This window comes from Antrostomus carolinensis, unplaced genomic scaffold (genome assembly GCF_000700745.2).
Source record: "Antrostomus carolinensis isolate BGI_N321 unplaced genomic scaffold, ASM70074v2 scaffold25451, whole genome shotgun sequence".
Lineage (NCBI taxonomy): Eukaryota > Metazoa > Chordata > Aves > Caprimulgiformes > Caprimulgidae > Antrostomus > Antrostomus carolinensis.
In genome coordinates this window covers 1-19352 of record NW_010296621.1, presented here as the reverse complement: position 1 = coordinate 19352, position 19352 = coordinate 1, and the positions used below count along the sequence as shown (strand labels likewise).

General features: G+C 37.9%; 1 protein-coding gene across 1 annotated transcript; it reads right to left on the bottom strand.

Moving 5' to 3' along the window:
* Positions 1–1796: 1796 nt before the first annotated feature.
* On the bottom strand, positions 1797–13105 carry UGCG (UDP-glucose ceramide glucosyltransferase; the record flags this gene model as incomplete). The annotated part of the gene is made up of 8 exons (XM_010178354.2): positions 1797–3286; positions 4854–5043; positions 5457–5543; positions 5920–6098; positions 7883–7995; positions 8393–8494; positions 9381–9483; positions 12964–13105. Coding segments are annotated over 8 exons (1087 nt in total), but the record flags the coding sequence as incomplete, so codon positions are not given.
* Between the last annotated feature and the right edge of the window lie 6247 nt (positions 13106–19352).

Sequence of the window (19352 nt, the reverse complement as noted above, 5' to 3'; positions counted from 1 at the left end):
GTGGTCAGAAGGCAACTTTTCAAGCTGACAAAACAGACCAACAGCCAATGGAGGTAGTCATCAGGCAGTATCAAAGGACAGAGTGGCAATGAAAGGAATTCCAGAGGGAAAGATTTCATTTGAAAGCACAGAAAAAAAAAAATCAAAACATTACTTAATAATAGGCAGGGAAACAATAATTATTCAGGAGAGGGGATTTAGGTACTGTGCTGTGTGGCTGCAAATGTATCAACCACAATACACACTCAGGAATATTTAAGTTTCTGTAACTAGTTTTCAAGGGATTCCAGTGGTGTTTGTTTCTGTCATGCCTCCCAGATTCAAACAACCATCATACACACAGTCTCTTACTAAGTTTCACATGAAAAAAATCTTTAAAAGTTTTAGGGAAGAGTTAAGAAAAACCCAGGTCAGATGACAGAGCAAGCATAGAATGCTTTCCTGGTACAGTACCTCAGAGCAAAGTATCAACACTACTCCTCAATTTCAACATGTTTTGGGGCAGAGATATCCCTTTCTAAAATCTCAATTTAGGCTGACTAGTTAGAATAGATAAGGAACTATCTGTTCAGTTGTGAGATTTTTAATACACTGAAGTTACTCTATAAAGCTAAAGATAACTCAAAATCAGGCTCAAGCACATGTGAGTTAATTTCAGCAAAATATAAAATCGAAAACAGATGGTCCAGGTTGTAAAACCTCAAAAGAAAGGCACATTCATTTATTGCTGTGAAGATTAATTAGAAATCAAATCTATCAAAAGTGTCAGAAGTACTTAAAGCTCTCATATTACAGCATCACTGAACAAAGGGCAAAAAAAACTGTTTTCCAGATTGTATTCAAAATTTATTTTTAAATAAAAGAAAAAAACAAGACAATGATTTTAAATAAACATGGTATATTCTACACATCTGTAGATCAACACAACTTCACATTAGCCATTTTTAACTTCCAGAAGTTCTGTTGTAGTATCTTCTACAATATTTGACAGTGTTGGTTTCCACTTTATCATCAACCAAACAATACTCAAATGAAACTATTTGCTTAAGTGAAGCTTTATTTTTTATGACCAAAGATGGCTCTACTATTTCAAAAGCACCTATTAAACAATTATCCCCACCTAATTTTTTAAAAAATTAGGTCTGTTCAGTCTTTTTTTTTGGTTCTGTTCCATTGCCTGCATAGAAATCAGCATAAAGCTAAGTTGCAAGCTAAGCTTCACTTCAGCAGTGCAATGAATGGCAGCAAACTTCATGAAACAAAGATACAAACATTGTCAGCAAAATTCAACTATGTTAAAAACAACATTAAAACCAGAATGTTTTCGTGGGTCACAACTAGACTAGCTTTCAGTGTGCAGCTTTCCTCAGGAAAAGTGCTTCTTCCTGATTCACATGAAAAGAATGAAGCATGCATCAAAAGCCTTTGTTCACACAGAAATGCCCATTGAAAGAGTTCCATGGTATAAGGCAAAATAGATATTACAGTGGATGAAGCATTTTGGCCCAGAGAGTGTTTTACAACACATACATACACATTACACTTGTGTAGCATATGATCAGTAAGGGATTGGCTCATTAAGGTAAAAATGTCCATTTTTATAAATAGATGTCATTATTGCTAATATGCTACACATTATCACCCAACTTTTAAAGCTGCTTTGTTGGCATTACTCTTCTAATTAGCAGCTCACATTCATGGTGACAATTTCCATATAAAGAAAAGTAAAGCAGCATAAATACAATTACAAAAAAAAAGGCTTATGCAACATCCCTCTCCAGCTTTGCTGTGTCTTTTTAATTAAAAAGTGTTCAAAGAAAACAAGTCCAGTTCACCACAAATTAGAAAGTCTCACAATGAGGTTGGAAACCAAGCTACAGGGAACAGAGAGGGGTAAAAACACGGCATGCATTATAATCTAGTCCTTTTAGTCATACCACTGGAATACAAAAGTCCAATTTAAAGGCTAGACTAACAGTAGAAGGCAAAAAGCCAAGAGTAGACTTAGTTTGATATTTAAATGAAGATTACAGTTTTAATCAGTAACAGCAAACTCACTCGGCCCTTTAATATGTTCACAATATCTACCGCAATTGAATATTTAACTGTGACTAGTAGAGGGTATGTATGTTCACTTTAAAAAGATATTAAATACCTGCATCATGAAATTACATTCTTAAGACATTGTGTAAGAAAATAGCTCATGTGTGAAATGTTTCTGAAATGTATTTCTGCTCCCTTCTACCCACTACTATGTCCCCCACACACACGCAACCCACCACCCACCCCCATCAAAGCATTCACTCACAGGGAAAAAGGAAACAACCCTTAAAAAAGGATGGAAGTAGAGAAGGGGACCAGCTTGGCTAGTTACAGCACAGTGCTTAACAAGGTTCAAGACAGAACCAGATCAGAGTTGGCCAAAAGATGCCCACAACTCATGCCTGACCAGTAATTCCTTCCAACTCATTCTATCAAACTCAGTCCACTTTTGGTTCATTGCAATGACTAAAGTATTTCATATATACATATAAACACAAGACTCCAGCTTTACTTCAGTTTGTTTTTGCAAAGCATTTTTACGGTTCCATTCGTTTTGTTCTGCAGCAACTACAAGAGGTAGGCATAAAGCATTTAAGAGCTTCTTTCCCAAGGTCCTGTTACTAGCTCAATTTAGTGGGATAAAACAGAAATCAGCTGTACTCTGTGATTTTACTAGGTACAGACTTGTACAATCCATCTGGAGAATAGCTATGTGAACCCTGGATTTGCTAGGCCAGCACACACCATGGAGTAAGAAGCTGTTCATATCCAGGAGGATACTTATTTTTTTTCAGAAGAGTTTACTGCAGAGCATTCCTATAGAAAGTAGATGTCAGGACCAATTCTCTCCGTTTCTATTTGTACATAGTAGCAAGGTACCATTTGGCCAAGACTATACGTGTATTTTCACAGATGCAAGTGCCATGCAAAAATAAATTAAAGAACAGATACCAAAACATACAAGTAATAAAACTACTTAAGGTAGATTTTCTTAAAAGTATTTATATAAACAATTTATAATACTTTTCTTTCCCCACTTCTCTTTTTGACATTCACAGTTACAAAGTTGTGGCTATACATCCAGAATTTCTTCTGCAGTGCCTCCACAACGTAATCTGTAGCGTCCTGTCCTCCAGCTAATAGTGGGGTCCCACAAAGCAGATAGGAAAATATAAATTGTCATGGATTCTCTGATGAACCAAGCTACCGCATAATCAAGTTTTGAAAAACACAGGGCACCACCCTAGGAATAAAAAATAAATAAATAAATAAATAAAAATTAAATCCCCCCTGATTATTCAAAAGGAATCTTAAAGTAATTTAAAACATTTGTGTTACAGAGAAATCTATTCTAAAAGTTATTATACAGCTTTACAATCAATAGCATATTTTTTAACAAGCCAAGAACATCTTCCTATTCAAGAGATTAGCCATGTTAATTAAACATGAGAAGCCTGACAGAATGACCCACAAGGTTTGAGTAGAGCCTTGTATGTAGAGCAAAAAGCAAGGGAAAGTGTGACAATTCCACTTTTTTCTTCTTTTTGAAGCTTTGTAGAACTGTGTTCAAGAAGACACTAGGTTTTTGCCACAGATCCCAGAAGAACAGCACCTAGACAGAACACTCCTGCACATTCCCAGAGGAGTGAAATGAAAACAAATAGCTCTTTGGCCTATTGCATAAGAAAACTGAGACTAAAAAAAAAAAAGCTTATAGCCTCTCAATATTTTCTGCTCTTTTGAGAACTTCCAGCTACATGCAGAGCTGGAAATCAAAAAGGCTTCAGAAGAGGAAGAGTGGGCACAAAGCTCTTTTACATGCTCCACATGGTGAGAAGTAATCAGAAAGGTGACTGTTCTGGAGTCCTACAGAATCAACATAAGGCCTAACTTTTTTTTTTCCCTCTCACTATTTCCAGTATGTGTCAAGAGTACCAAAGAATATTTTTCTGTGTGATGAGAAGATTTGATAAGTTTCAATACACAAGTAACTGTGGATCAGATTTGGAAGGAATATGGTCACAGCAGAAAGTAGTCCAAATTGTTCCTGCAGCATTAGAAGAACAAACGGTGTTCTGCTTTGTGACTTCTATATTAAAAGTTTTTTGAGGCCTCACTTCTAGCAACAGGAAGATTTTGTTTCTAGAAGTAGGCTATAGCTGTCCTATAAGTCCATTATCTACACAAGTAACTGTGGATCAGATTTGGAAGGAATATGGTCACAGCAGAAAGTAGTCCAAATTGTTCCTGCAGCATTAGAAGAACAAACGGTGTTCTGCTTTGTGACTTCTATATTAAAAGTTTTTTGAGGCCTCACTTCTAGCAACAGGAAGATTTTGTTTCTAGAAGTAGGCTATAGCTGTCCTGTAAGTCCATTATCAAAGTAGAATTAAAATATGTACTGAAGAGTTCATCCACATCTCAATAAATACAAGACAAAGTGACAACTAAGGTAAAAGAGAAAACCATAAAATCCCACGAAGTTGCTATTCTTGAATTGTTAAAAAGGCTTAGAATTTCTGGATATGCCCAGGTAGACTGGAAATGTGAAGGTTAAGGGGACAGATACACAAACTTTCAGAGCCTAGGCAGAGGCAGGTGTATATAGACAACAAAATTAGAGCCAAGCACGCTTCATACTTTTTATGCTACTATAACTGAAGCTGGAAGACTGAGAAGTAACAGGATTTAACCTGTTATTTCCTTGATGTCAGGAGAATTATTTTGTTGTTACAGTTAGGCTTAGCTTTTTGCTGAAGTAGGTGGCACTAGTAACTTTAATAATCTGAAAAGAAAACGAAGCTACATACCTGAACACCTTTTAGTTGAATGTAGTCAAATATAAACCATGCCAAGCAGTGACACATGAAAAATACCATTATATCCCATCTAAACACATGATGAGCTGCCCATCCAATAACTAGACTGGCAACAAAGCACTCTGAGATTGGCTCACAAATTATTGTGGCAGGCAACATATTAATTCGCAGTTTGGCCCACCTAGAAAAGACAAACAAACCAGTTCTGACTATGCATTATTCTTTATGGCCTCCTCCCCCACCTCATCAAATGATAAACTGGTTTAATCTCACGTAATTTACCCCTCCAAATAAAATATTGCAAACATTCTCCCTTTCAAAAGCACTGCACATAGCATTTAAAAGGTACTAAGGGTTTTTTGGGGGTTTTTTAGGGTTTTTAAATACTTCTATCAGTTACACTTCTGTGGAAAGTCAGTGCCTCTCACCAAAAACTAACAAGAAGAATGCATCAAGCTGTGCATTAGAACTTCAGCATTCTATACAGTAGATCAGACTAGCTTGGAAAATGTACTCCCTCTCAATATCAGGTTATCAACATCAGAAGCAGATGAGAGGGGTGGGTGGGAGAGAAAGTGAAGATTAAAATTTTACCTGATCATTCTGGACTGAAACTGAGAAATAGAATATGAACCAGAGTTTTGCATCGCAACTTGCGTGGCCATTGCAAATTTCCAGCCCCTGAAAAATGAATTTATTATTATAAAAAATGATGTAAGATAGATGAAAAAAACAATTAGAGAACAAACAGCCAAGAATTTTATTAGGCTTGAAGAGTTCCTTTGGCATATATGCTATATTATTACAGCGGGTATAAGCAAAAAAATTAACTGTATTTTGTGAAGTCTCTTCATCAGAAAAGAGCAAATACCACTGGAATATTACTTAAATCGAGTTTTCAGAAATTTTTTTCTAAAGGAACTGACAATTATTAGCTTAAGTATTTTTAAAAGACTGTATTGGTAGGACAAAGCACATGTCATAAGCGTACCATGTGTTTAAAATAAAATTTTTAAATGGTACTTAAAGCAATAAGCTTACTTCAGAGTCATCTTACCGGTCAGCTATAGCTTTGGCCATGAAGTAATCTTCAGCAATATATTGTGCAAAAGCTATCAGTCCCCCTGCTTGGTCCAAGACATCCTTCCTCATCAAGCACGACATTCCTGTTACACACTTAAAGCCAGTTAAGTTGGCTGAAATATATGACCTTGGATGTGAAGTTCCAAAATAAACCTGCCAAAACAAGATAAGGCTTTTAACACTCTATATGTATTTACAAAAGTACTACTCCCTGACAACTTTTTATCCAAAAATGTTTGGAGGGGAAAAAGTGCTAGACATCACCAGTTCTGACAGTCTATTTGGAAAGATCTTTACCACCAACCTAAGAAATCTAGTCTACCACCAAATCTGAGAAATTTCGTAGTGATAGTGGCTGTTTTTTGCAAATCTATAAATGGATTTTAAATCCACATATTAAACTACCATATTTCATTTGGTATTTAATTTCTAAGTTATTGAGGTTGTTCTCAGGGAATACAAATTAAAAATCCATTAAGTAACTTACTAATCACTAGGATTAATATATTATTTGGTGATAGCTGACAGACATGCTGTGTCCTTCCTTTTGTAAAGATTAACTGCATTACTGCATACATGTTCTAAGAAAGTTACTCTATGGTTGTACAGAAGCAGGGGAATTTTCTTTTCTTAGTGTAGCTGCAAACAGAAATAGCAAAGAAAAAAATTCAGATTGTGAGCGAGCCTTTTTACAAGATTCAATAACTTAAAACTAGGAGTGTCCTACAAAAAGAGAGTGGGAATGAGTGCTAGTGCCTCTCACTAATATTGCTTCTACAGACGGCCCTCATACTGGTCTTACTAGTACAGTAACTCCTTTGAGAAAAGGCATGCTCTTCTTGCAGTCTACTGGATCTAGAAACACAGGAATATAGAAGGAGGAATTGTAATTCCTGCTACTTTAGCACATAGCAGTATTAAGAGCTTTACGCTGTAGCTCCTTGCTCTTCTCTAAGAGGAAATTCAGACTTTGTGTCACAAAAATCACATGAGCTGTCCCCTCTCCACTCAGTGAACGAGTGCTGAATTTCACTGCACTCTCATCTCTCACATTTCTGTCTTTGACACAGATTAGCCAGCCTTGGGGTCAAAATGCCTTTTTATGTGCTAGCTTAGAATAAAAGATAGTTGATTAAATTACATGCCTTGAGACACAAGGAACAAATGAAAACTCGATCTCTTCATTCTACAAGAAGAGAATTTACTGAGAAAGAAGAGAGGGGGGAATAGGACAGAATGAGTGATATAAAGATGGTGGATAGGAATCAACTGTTCACTTTGTCTTCTAAAACAAGTATTAGGAGACATGAAATAGCACTATAGAAAGCCAAGAGTCAGAGTGAAAAAGGTAGTGCTTCCTGTAACAGGTAGTAATAGATCTACAAAACTTCCCGGTAAAAACAGTTACAGATGTTGGAAAAGTTCATTTAAGAAATCTGTTCTTACTAAAATACTAGTATACTGAGGATTAGTAAGTATACAAGCCTGCTTCCAGTTCAGGAAGTCTCTCAGCTGAAAATTGCAGAGAGTTGAGACAGTATTACAAGGAAACCAGGTATAAACCTTGCTTGTGTTCTGCTCTCCTAAAAGGCTCTGCTCATAACACCTGCTGGAAACAAGATACTGTGTGAGCTGGACTTTGCTCTGACTTGTCATGGCCATTTCTGTGTTCTTTTCAGACATCAAAATAGAATTAACGTCCCTTTCTGATGAAGCACTACAAAGAGTTCTTCAGTTCTAATAAATTTTTAAATGAAATCCATCATTTTCATCCTGTAATCTTTAATGTTTATGTTGTAAACTGAAACACTGAATGTTTAGAGCACCATAGTAGAATTCTGGAGCATTTAAAAGTTATGCTAGATAGTTAGAAGTGTGACAGCAGCTGAAAATAAACCAAAACAACAACAAAAAACAGAAACCAACATTGCACTCACCTGTTCAAGGGTAGCAGCAAAACCCTGTCTGTCTGCAACATAGGGAAGCCCATGGACCAAGCCTACTTTTTCAGTCATTTGATTGGCCATATCTGTCAGCGTGTCTGGTGTTACTAAGTGGCAAATGGAAAAAAACAGTTCATTGAGCAACTCTGTCATTAGCAAACTATTGCATGGAGACATGAATTCTCATTCCATTACCCATGTCAAGAGCACGTATACTTCAATGCACAGTATTTTGGAGGGATAAAGTTTCAGAAAAATAGTGATTAACATAATTATTATGCTCAACAACAAATACAACGGAAACAGTTCAAACAGTATTTTTTTTTTTAAATGGGATTTTCAGCTTTAGTTAGAGATTAAACATTTTTATACTATGAAAATATTTCTCCCAGATTTTTAAGTTTCATTTCTACGTGTATTCCCAGTCAAAATAACCTCCAACAACTGCTTGCCTACAGGGAATAAGAGCAATATAACAGTTAGCACCTTACAACACACACCTACCTCTGATTCCACTATCACAAATCCATATGAGATCGTATTTGGCAACTTCATAGCCAGGCATTAAATTGTTGATCTTAGGGTTGATGCCAACCTTCTTGCCACCTAAAAAATACAAATATCATACACAAATAATGTGTAGAGTTTTTTTTTTTTAATTCAGACTCAATACTCAAAATATTTAGATATACTAACTGAAGAACAGTAAATGTTTACCCACCAGTTCTTAAAGTCCACTTTTAGGAAAAGGATTTATATTTTCATTATTCCTTCATTTCTACATTTTAGATCTTACTACAATTATGCAGAGAATTAAAAAGGAAAAAAAAATCAATCACTTCCTCAAAATGGCGGGGTAACAAGGTTAATGTAATTAAAAGGACAGTAGAACTATAAACTTTATTACTACATTCTGTAAGCTAAATATTCTCTCTCTTATTTCTTAAAGACTACTGATTATGACCATTATACAGTAATTTTAGAGGAAAAATTAGAAAGGAGCAGAATAAAGTGACACACATGCTTGCTTCCAGCTGATGGTCCAGTTTGTTTCATGTCAGAGAAAGAAAAGTGACATTCTACTACCTAGTTCTAATATCCCTTCCCTCGTCTAATTCAAACATGAAGTGAAGAAAGAGCCCTGCAGTCTAAGCTGATGTAAAAAGACTGTTGCAGCACCTCAAGCTCAAATACAGCCACAACTCTAAGTCACTTCCTGCACACTTAGTTCAGTGCAAAGACAGGATTTAAATTGCTGTTTCAGATTAAGAAGGAAAAAGTTGCGAGGGTTGTGTAAATCATTCTTCCTAGAGCTTTTTTGGACTGGTGTCACAGACTGTCCACAAACTTATTTCTTTACCCCAAACTGAAGATTAAGCTACAGAACTAACAATGGCTGAACAAGACAACTATTTTAGAATCCCATATGTTGAGTCGAAGACGTAAAACCTGCAGTCTAAGCAGAGTCCCACCTTCGAGTTGCACTGCTTACCTATGAACAGTCTAGCATCAACATTCGGGTATTTGCCAAGGAGCTTCTTACAGACATCAATAGCTGGATCATCGTGATCTTGTACACAGAGCAGTACTTCATACTGGTAAAAACAAAAACGTATACGCACACATATATTTACACACACACATATTTAATATCAACATGGTCTAGGGAATAAAGCTTAGTAATGGACCAAACTGAGAAAAATAAAGAGCGCTGTTATAGAATTAAAAATAAAACCAAGAGGGTTGTTTTACAGCTAAATAAGACTATTTTTTAATGCACAACCAAGTACTTGTGAAAAACTAACCAAGCTTGTTTCTCGGTAAACTCTTGTCCTGAGAAACATTAGTTCTGCTGTTATCAGAAGGATTTCTGTTAGGCAGGAAGCAAGGCATCCTGGTGTACAAAGTAAAATGTCTATTTTCTCTTCCATTTTTGTTCATAAATTAATCTGAAATCCAATCTCATTCAATGAGATTATATCACACGAAATATTACAGGAATGATGTTATGACACACTTGATTGCATACCTCTGAACTACACCTTCCTTTCCTTTACTTTGCAGATGCATATGCAGAACAGAGTTGGAAGACAACTCAGAGACCAGTATATGTAAGTGTAAATATTAACTGTATAAAAAAAGCTAAGCTCAGGAATGTATAATGTATATGTGTATTCCTCATTAACACAATAATGGTTAAAAAAATCAACAAGAGGTAAGGGAAAGCTGTACCTGCTTCCACAATGAGGCTACATGCTTGTTACACGTGAGTTACAGACAGAGGGTGAGGAAATAGAATTTGAAGAATCACTCAACCTTCTGAGACAACTTTGCAAGCTTTGATGGAGGTATTTGTTTCTGCATTAACAGCAAACTCCTTTAATACTCCTTAATTGATATTAACCTTCCTCTCTCCTCTTACAATTACTGAACTATTATAAGTTGTTAGAGCTCCAATCCAAAGACTAAAGTTCAGAAAAGGCAAATTTCTGATCAAAATACCTAGAAGTCACTTTTACAATCCACGATTTAAAAATTGTCTCATGAAAAAGTATTTTCTTGCACCTCATTTGATGTAGCAGTTGTAAATAAGAGTCACAACTAGTGATCAAAACAGTTCTTATTCTCCCTTATACTATTCTATCACCTCACTGAACTTAATTTTCAGTAAACTACTTAAGCAAAAAGTAATCTGAACTTCAAATGCTTCCTGTGGGCTCAATGATGACAATCTCAGACCTTGTCCCTACAAGAAGACGTTAAGTTAAATAAATACATTCTTTCAAGAAAAAGTGATATTGTTAAACAAAAAATCTCACTGACTCGCTGCAGTCAGAATATTGAGGAAACTTAAAATCATTAACCACACGTGAGTTGGAAAGACTTGGTCTAGCACTACAAACTGTAAGACAAACACATCTCTACCTCTCAGAAGGCAAACTCAAAGCTCATTTGCCTAAAGAGCAAGCAGTATTTGATTCCCATCCTTTTACCAGCATGGAAAATGGAATTTAAAGGGTAAAAGACCTGTCTCATTAAGCAGACAGGTCCTTCCACCACAACAGAACTATCCTGACAGCCTGAACACAACAGAAATTACCAACTGAAGAAATTAGTTCTTTATTGCTTATACAATTAAATATGTAAAAGAACAACTACTTTTCTAGTAATTAACTGATCTTCAATTCACAGTTGCAATGACACTTCTATATCCATATTCTCCAAGAAATTAAACTAGAAACAAGTAACTTTGACATTCCAATATTTGAAAACAGAAAAATTAACAGTAAATGGCCTCTGTATACAGTAACAAAATAAAGAACTACAAAATATATGACTAAAGCAGGAGAAATATAAAGATGCTTATCTATATTAACATCACAATGAGGTTCATTTGGACATAACACGAACAGAAAGATTTCTGCCAAAATGACAACATGCATAGTAGGAAAGAAGTGTTCACTGACAAAAATATGTGGAAGTCCTGCAGTTTAGAAGCTGTATAACTGGTTTCTGTGCAAGACAATATTATTTCACATGGAGTATCACAGAAGGTTATCCGAGAATCAGTATCACTGCAGGTTGAACTCAGCTTTGGTGGAACAAGTTTAAGATTATTCTTTCCTAATAGTTTTTCCCTGGACAACTGAACTTTGAATACCAGGCAATACTGCTGTAAACTGAAGCATTCATACCTTGACAATCAAAAATATGATTGTCACTATTGTTATCTGAAATTCATATTTGTGGAGTAGCAATATTTTAAGATTGACATCCATATTACCAGAAGAGTCAAGACTATTTCTCATAAAGCAAGACTCAGCATAGCCATTTTTGTGAATTCTCAAACAAATCGTATTTGTAATCAAATGTTTCAGCTGCGTAATGTTTTTATGTTCATTATAGTTATAAAATAGCTTAAGATATTGTTGCAGCCTCTTTGCACTGTTTGCACACACACAGCATGCCTCAAGTATGCTTTAAACTTATCTTGGCCAAATCTTTACTGCACTTTTGCTGAGTCGAACTGATTCAAATGCTCATGCCTGAAGCTTTTGAAAAGGCCTCAAGCTTCACTACAGAAAAACTATCCAGCTTTTAATAAGTTCCAAATGGTGAGGTTGTTTTCCTTTTTTTTGTTTTACCCTGCCTACTTAGGAGTAAGTTTAAAGCTCTTGGTCAGAATACATAAAGGAAACTCACTGTACAGCTTACACATACCTTTGACCTTTTACAACTGAAGCAGCACTGCCAGAAGTAGTTTCAAGAAGAATTGAGAAAAGAGTTTTTATTAAAAGTAAATTACAAGTTTTAGAATTTGGGAAATATGCAGTAGAAACTGTAGTCCTTTTTCCATCTACAGGAGCATACACCATGTAATGAATGATGCAGCAAGCATTTGCAGATTTCTCCTTTAAGTTGTAAGCTCCTTAGAGCAAGGACAGCATCTGACACACTTATCACTTATATTACTTATCACTTATATTACAAAGTCAAACAGTGTTCAACACCAAAGGTAAGCTTTTATTAACTATTTGTTTCCCAACACCAATAAGTGGCCTGGAGACTATCTTACCTACCAGCAGCTGGTGAGGTACACCACCTCATCATTGAGCAATTCTTGGTTAGATGAGTCATCAGAAAGTTTCAGTCTTATCAGTTAAGTGTTCTCTTTTAGAAGATCTGTTCCAGAGCAGTAGTTAATTGGGGAGGGTGTTTGGCCTCTCAAATGGTCTTTTATAGACTGGAGGGTTTGATACTGCTACAAACACCACAATATGGAAATAATGATTAAACAAATCTTAGTGAAGTGCAGACTATGTTTCGTCCCTAAGCCTTGGCCATGTTCCTTTATAGACTTTTAAAAGCTTTTGAAAAATGAGTAAGTTTTGTTTGCAGCATGTAAAATATGTTATCATGCATTTGCTGTGGAAGGAAGAACAATCCAAGGCATAATCAAGTTGCACAGTTCTAGCCCAAGCTCCTAACACAGCTTTTGGAGGAATAGGAGGGAAAAAAACAAAAGAAAAAAAACCCCAAACCAGACACTAACTAAATAGACAAAGTATACATACTTTGGGATAATCCAGTTCAAAGAAGGTTTCCAAGTTGTTGATCAGGTTAGGATCCACACCTTTTAATGGTTTTAGAAGTGAAACACCAGGAAGCTTGCTATATGGCTGTTTGTCTGTGGCTTTCTTATTGAGGTGGAGGCGTCTGTAAGGAGAAATAACCACCACATAAAGAAAATATGCTAGAGAATTCCATTCAAAATACAGTTAGAACTAAGAAAGCTTGAGAGTTAAAAATACCACAAGAAATTAGTTTTGGTTGTAGAAACAACAGCTATTTTTACAACTGACAGCTGATGTGTCAGAGACAGTACCTAAAAAAACCTTAGTACTGTATGTAGGTTAAATTCAACTTTTTCCAACTTATAAGACATTTCAGATTAATCATTTTACACTATACATTTTGACCAGTAAGAATCAACTTTTTTCAAACTGCACAGGAAACAAGATTTTTCTTCTGTCCTCCATGCCACTAAAACTCAATGTACTATAACAGGATAATCAGACAAAACATCTACTGTAAACAAGGAAAAAAAAGGGTCAAGTGCTTTTTCCTACATTAATTTACACAAAACAGAGCTGAAAGCACAGGGGAAACAGTTGATGCTATTGATTAATTTTTAACAAATATCTTCAAGAAAAGGATAAGGATCAGTCAACTGCAGTATAAAAATACTAGAAAATGGGCATCAGGCTGAATCAGAAGCATAGATAAACCAAGAATGTAGTTCCAAACAGTCACTAGTATTTCAGCAATGAATATAGAAAGTAAATTGACGATCACGTCACACTCCTGTGTGAATTAATGTTAAATGAAATTCTGAAAGCTTGATGGGCCAGTATAAATCACTTTTGCATCAATATATATATGTAATTTAAGTAACTGGAAAAAAAGTATTTGCTGAAACTTAAAGACTCGCAAACTAGTGTATATGTTGCACACTGTAGTTCTCTAACATGCATAGCAGTCAGACTGAAAGAATATTTCATTGCAGCATGTAAGCTAATAGTATCAACTCTTCTCTTAAAAACTTTCACACTTCAAAATTTACATGATGCTGCTTCAAAAAAAATCCAAAACAAAAAACAAACCCAAAAGTGGGAATGGGGTTGCTTCGTGGAATGCTTCATCCTGGTTAAATGGTAAAAAAATAAGGAGTCAGGTTCCCAGGAGGCATGCTCCTGAAGAACGTGTGCCTGGCCAAGGGAGATTACCGAACCACGAAGGGCCTCCACTAAAAGAGACTCCTGTCGCTCTCTAGAGTTGTTTTTTCCTGAAATGAGACAGTGACTTCATACCTGTTACCTCATCAGCCCCACCCTCCTTCCCCAGCATGCTCCTTTCAGGCAGGTTTGCAGCTGGACACCAGGAGCATAATGCTGTTACAGAGAATAAGCAACAGGCTCACTAAAAACACGAGAAGGACAAAGCAGATTGTGTCCTTGTACTGTTATTGAGTCCAAGCCTAGGCACTGCAAAGGTAAACTGAAATAGTCTTGCTGAGCAATTAACAGCCAAGGGACAGTCAGACCAAAGCAAAAAAACAATAGTTCAGATAGCTACCACAGAAAGAGAAGATTTTCCTTACTGATTTTCAAAAATGTAACAGCAAGCAAGGGCTGCAGTGACAAGGGAGTCTAAGAATGCAACTCTGACTAGGAGGAACAAAAGGTAAATAATGCAAGGGGGAGGGGGGGAAAGTACTCCATTTAAAACAGACTGTAGCAATGCACATAGCTTTGTACAGACACAAGCCTTGAGCAACAGGAAATAAAGAGAAGGAAGTGGTACAGTAAATGGAAAAAGGTAAGGAGAGAAAGGATGAAGACAGACTTCAGGCAGGACTGTGATAAAGAATAAGCACCAAAGATTAAACTGCAGGGTCTTGCAAGGCATCATATCGCAAACCATGCTGACACAGAGGATTAGATTGAACTACATACGGAAAAGCCTTCATGGGGTGTAGGAGGAAAACCTTGGAAAACAAGCAAATGAGGCAAGCAGCATTATCAGGATCTATTCAGCTATGAAATACCACATGCTGAGACTTCTGACAGAGTATGGCTCACTAGACTTTCTAACATGCCATCTTAAAAATAAGATTCCAGTTCATGTTCTGCTCCTAACACTGCACAAAAGCGGCAGCCTGCCATCCTGAAAGCACTGTGGTATTGTGTCACTAAGGTAAAGCAACTTCCATGCCAGTAATTGCTCTGTTAGACTCTGTGGAGCAAGAGGCAAATTAACAGTAAACCAGATCATTTTACAATGAAAAAGACTATTTGGGAAGTGGCATATTCTGAAGAATTAAAATTTACAACTGAAAACCTATCACCACCAGAGAAACAGACCAACCATTATAAAAAACAAGTTACAATATTCAAATTAAGGCTAACATTAGCATGGAAGTCAAAAGAATAGACTAAACTTAAACAACATTAACATTGTTGATGCAGGTATGTTATAAATGAAGTTGCGTGTTACAGAACATGCACCAAAGTCTCCAAAGCAGAGGTAGGATGAACCAGTAATGTGTTACTTCTGAGCACTACCTTGCTCTTATGGTGGTTCAGTTCTCTCAGCCAGGTGATGTGGTCTTCATTACCACAGAGCATGTATGACACATACAGTTCAACATGACAAATTTAGTCAAAGGATTGCTGTCCTTTATATCACATATAGAATATTATATATTATTTTGCATTTAAATTAGCCCTAAGCAGTCAAAAAACACTAACTATACAGATGTACTTGCTTAATGCATTTTTTCTACCTCTGCTGAATGCAGTAAGCTGCAGAAAAACACCACACCACAGAATGGAAAACAACTTTAAGCTCTGAAACAGGTGCTGGCAGAACACTATTTAAAGACACTTTCAGACCAGTAGCCAGGTTACCTATAAGCACTTTTCCACCTATATATATTAAATGGATCAGCCTGCAATCCCCTAGGTAGTGAAACTGTGAAATTGCTTCCAAGCAGTCTTTTAAAGGCTGAGACTACACTTCCTCCCCAGACCTTATTAAAGGCAAGAAAGTATTCTAGTGAAAACAAGAAGCTTGCCACAGTGGACAGACTGCTGGGTCTCTCAGCTGAGACAGTAACACACGCCTTTCAAAAGCAGGTCAAAAATCTAAACACTCTTTATTGGCCAATTTCAACTTTCCCTCAGCAGCTACTTTACTAAAAAAAATAACCTATTAGGGGGAGGTAAGTAATTCTCGGTCAGAAATTTGTAACAGAGACTTAAATATTGCAAGACAGCACTAATGAGATGCAGGGATCACTGAAGACATCCCTTGAAGTCTATGGTTCCACAGGCCACCAAGATAAGCTAGCAGACCGTTACTTCTGAAAGGAGCTATTTTCCTGCTTCCACTTCTCCATTTACACACACGCCCCTTCCCCAGTTGGTTTTCATGTTAGAGAGCTGAACCTTCTCACACAGGTGTCTGTGGAGTGTTGGTCTGCTATGCAGTAGCAGTCAGGAGATCTCAGCTTGAACAGGAGAAATAAAATCTAAGAGTATTCTGCTTCTTTTGGCAACAGAAAGGTAAAAAGGATGAGCTCCCCAAATCTCCCTGACTTTTTATACATATCTTGTGTTAAAACATTTCCAGAAGTAGCTACCCTTATGCACAGAAGAAAAAAAATGAAGTTTTCTACAGATACACCATACTGGTTAGTGCATTAAGTACAACTGAAAGAAAGACTGGAAGAATTCAAGGAGTATTACAGGTAACCCCTAAATTTACAAAATGGTTAACAGCACTCTTGCTTCACAAAGATTAATATTAGCCTATTTAAAATCCTACCACATTAATGTAATGGTATAAAGACAATTCCGCACCCGATGACACAAATAACTATCAAATAAGTTTCAGTATCTCAGAGCAGTAACTTTTTACACAGTCATCTGACCATCTTACAGTTAAGTAACCAAGAACAGTTTATATAGAGATTGTACTTTTGGATATAAAAATAATATATGCATAGTTATATATTCATAGATGGAATAATATTTAGTTTCTGTATATCATAGTCATGAATCCAGGACAGCATTTGGCCTGGGAGCCACAGTGCAAGTTTCTACCTGCTTGGGAAGGCAGGAAGGGGTTTGCAGGAGCAGCCTTTGACATAGCTCCAGTCCACGCCACCAGGAAGCACAACAGGACGCTTGGGCGTGGAGGCAGAGAGAAGAGCAAGAGGACTCTCCTCAATGAAACCACTAAGCCTGAATAACACACTATTATCAAGTACTTACTCCTCATACTGCTCTACCCAGATTTAAGCACACAGTCACACTACTGTGCATTAAGAGGCCTACTACACTATTACTCCATTTTAGGGACCTCCTAGACTTCAGATAGATTTGAAAATTGCAAAACAGATCAAACAAAACCCAACATCACCTGTGGCCACAGGCTTCCTAGCAAGCAGACAGAATTATTATTAAAGCAAGAACTAAACAACATGAGCTTATTTTCAACATTTTTTCCCCTAGAGTGGAGCTTTATAACACAGCTGAACCAGTTTAACTACAGGCTGCTGCTCAGAGGCACTCCCTCTTTACTCCTTTCCCTTCTTTTTCTGGGATGTGCTGTGATTCTCAGTGGTGCTGACATTTGTCTGATCCCATCTCAACCTCGTTGAGATTCTTAAACCACCAGAGAACTATTACCCCATATATGTTAGCATTTTATCAGTTTAACTTAGCAAGGACACAATTTGAAAGGATGTGGCAAGATGATCATGCAGCTTCACCATCAGCAAAGATTCCCCAGTGTCCCTTCTCCTCTCTGCTGCCATCAACACCAGCCAAACAAGACACTGTGCCAGGACTGATACCTGTGCAATCCTGCTGCAACTCACTCACTTAGGAGATACTTAAATCTGTCTTTTTTCCTCCTACTTTAGGTTGTCTTCTGCCAAATTAGGGTTAAGGCACCTCAGGGAAGGCTGCAAAAAGCTCCAGAGCATGTTTGAGGGGTGGCTGTGAATGTGCTGCCAAGATCATGGGAGAAGAGGAGAAATAAAGTCTCTTTCCTCAGGCTTCAGTGGGCTTTAAGAAGAGCTGAGCTGCCCATGGATGAGCAGCATAAGCCCACTCACCATGGAGTCAGAGGTGGACAGTGTCAGCCCAAAGGAAGCATCAGGGGCTTATCATCTTCCTCTAGAAAGGTACACAAGGATCTGGGTCAGGCCCTTAGAAACTCTTCAACAACCAACTCTGCACCACAGTTTTACTTTACAGGATTCACTCTCTTAGAGGTTGCTCCCTGCCCTTATGTGCCTGTGAGAAACAGCCAACTAGAATTAATTACTAGTATAAAACATTGCTAGTGACTCTTAAAGTAATACTTAAAGCATGCCACCTTTCTGCCTCTCTTGTCTGAAAGGACAACATCAGCGCATAGATATGTGCTGCTGCCAGTTCAGGACACCATTGCTTCGCCGTGGGCTTGGGTCAACCCATCTGTGGTGGTTTAACCACTGTAGGACCATGCAGACCTGCACTCACTCCCCTTACCCATAATCACAACAAAGGGGCCACAGATTAGGAAGGGGACTGGGACAGCTCCCTCACCAGTTATGGTCACGGGCAAAACAGACTCAACTTGGGGAAGAAAAAATCAATTTAATTCATTACCAATCATCCCAGTAGCACAGTGAGACATAACAACCACATCTTACACCACCTTCCCCCACCCCGCCCCTCTTCCCGGACTCAAATCACTTTGCTCCCGATGTCTCTACCTTCCCCCCAGCAGCACAGGGGACAGGGAATGGGGGTTCAGTCAGGTCACCTCTGCTCTTCCTGGCATGGAAGTCCGGGAACAAGGTGTTTCAAAGCAGCTTCCCATGGAGTCACAGACCTCTTTGGGCTCAGCTCCCCGCTCCGGCATGGGGACACCATGGGCTGCAGATCCAGCCCTCCTCCTCCTCACGCCCCAGCTCTGTGGGTCCACTCCCGCTCTGGCATTGAGTGTGTCTCAGGGTCTCAATTCAGTCACACCTGCCATTGGGCTCAGCTTTCCTGCTCCAGTGTGGAGTCCTCCATGGCCTACACGTGGGTCTCTGCTCTGCTGTTGGACTTCCATGGGCTGCAGGAACCTCCTTTACCTTCTCCTACTCCATGCTGTTGATCTGGGTGTCTGAGGTTCTGTCCTCCTCCTCCTTCCTCCTGGGTGTCTGAGGTGCTCTGTTCTCCCCCTCCTCCTCCTTCCTCCTGACAAAGAAACTCTCTCTCTGTTTAGGCCGATGGTTGTCTTGTTCAGGTCAACAGCCTCTCCTCCAGGTTCTCTCCACCTTCTTTTCAGGACAGTCCTTCCCCTCACACGTATGGATTTGTAGAGGTGTTTAGTGCTCATTGGCTCAGCCTGGGCTGGG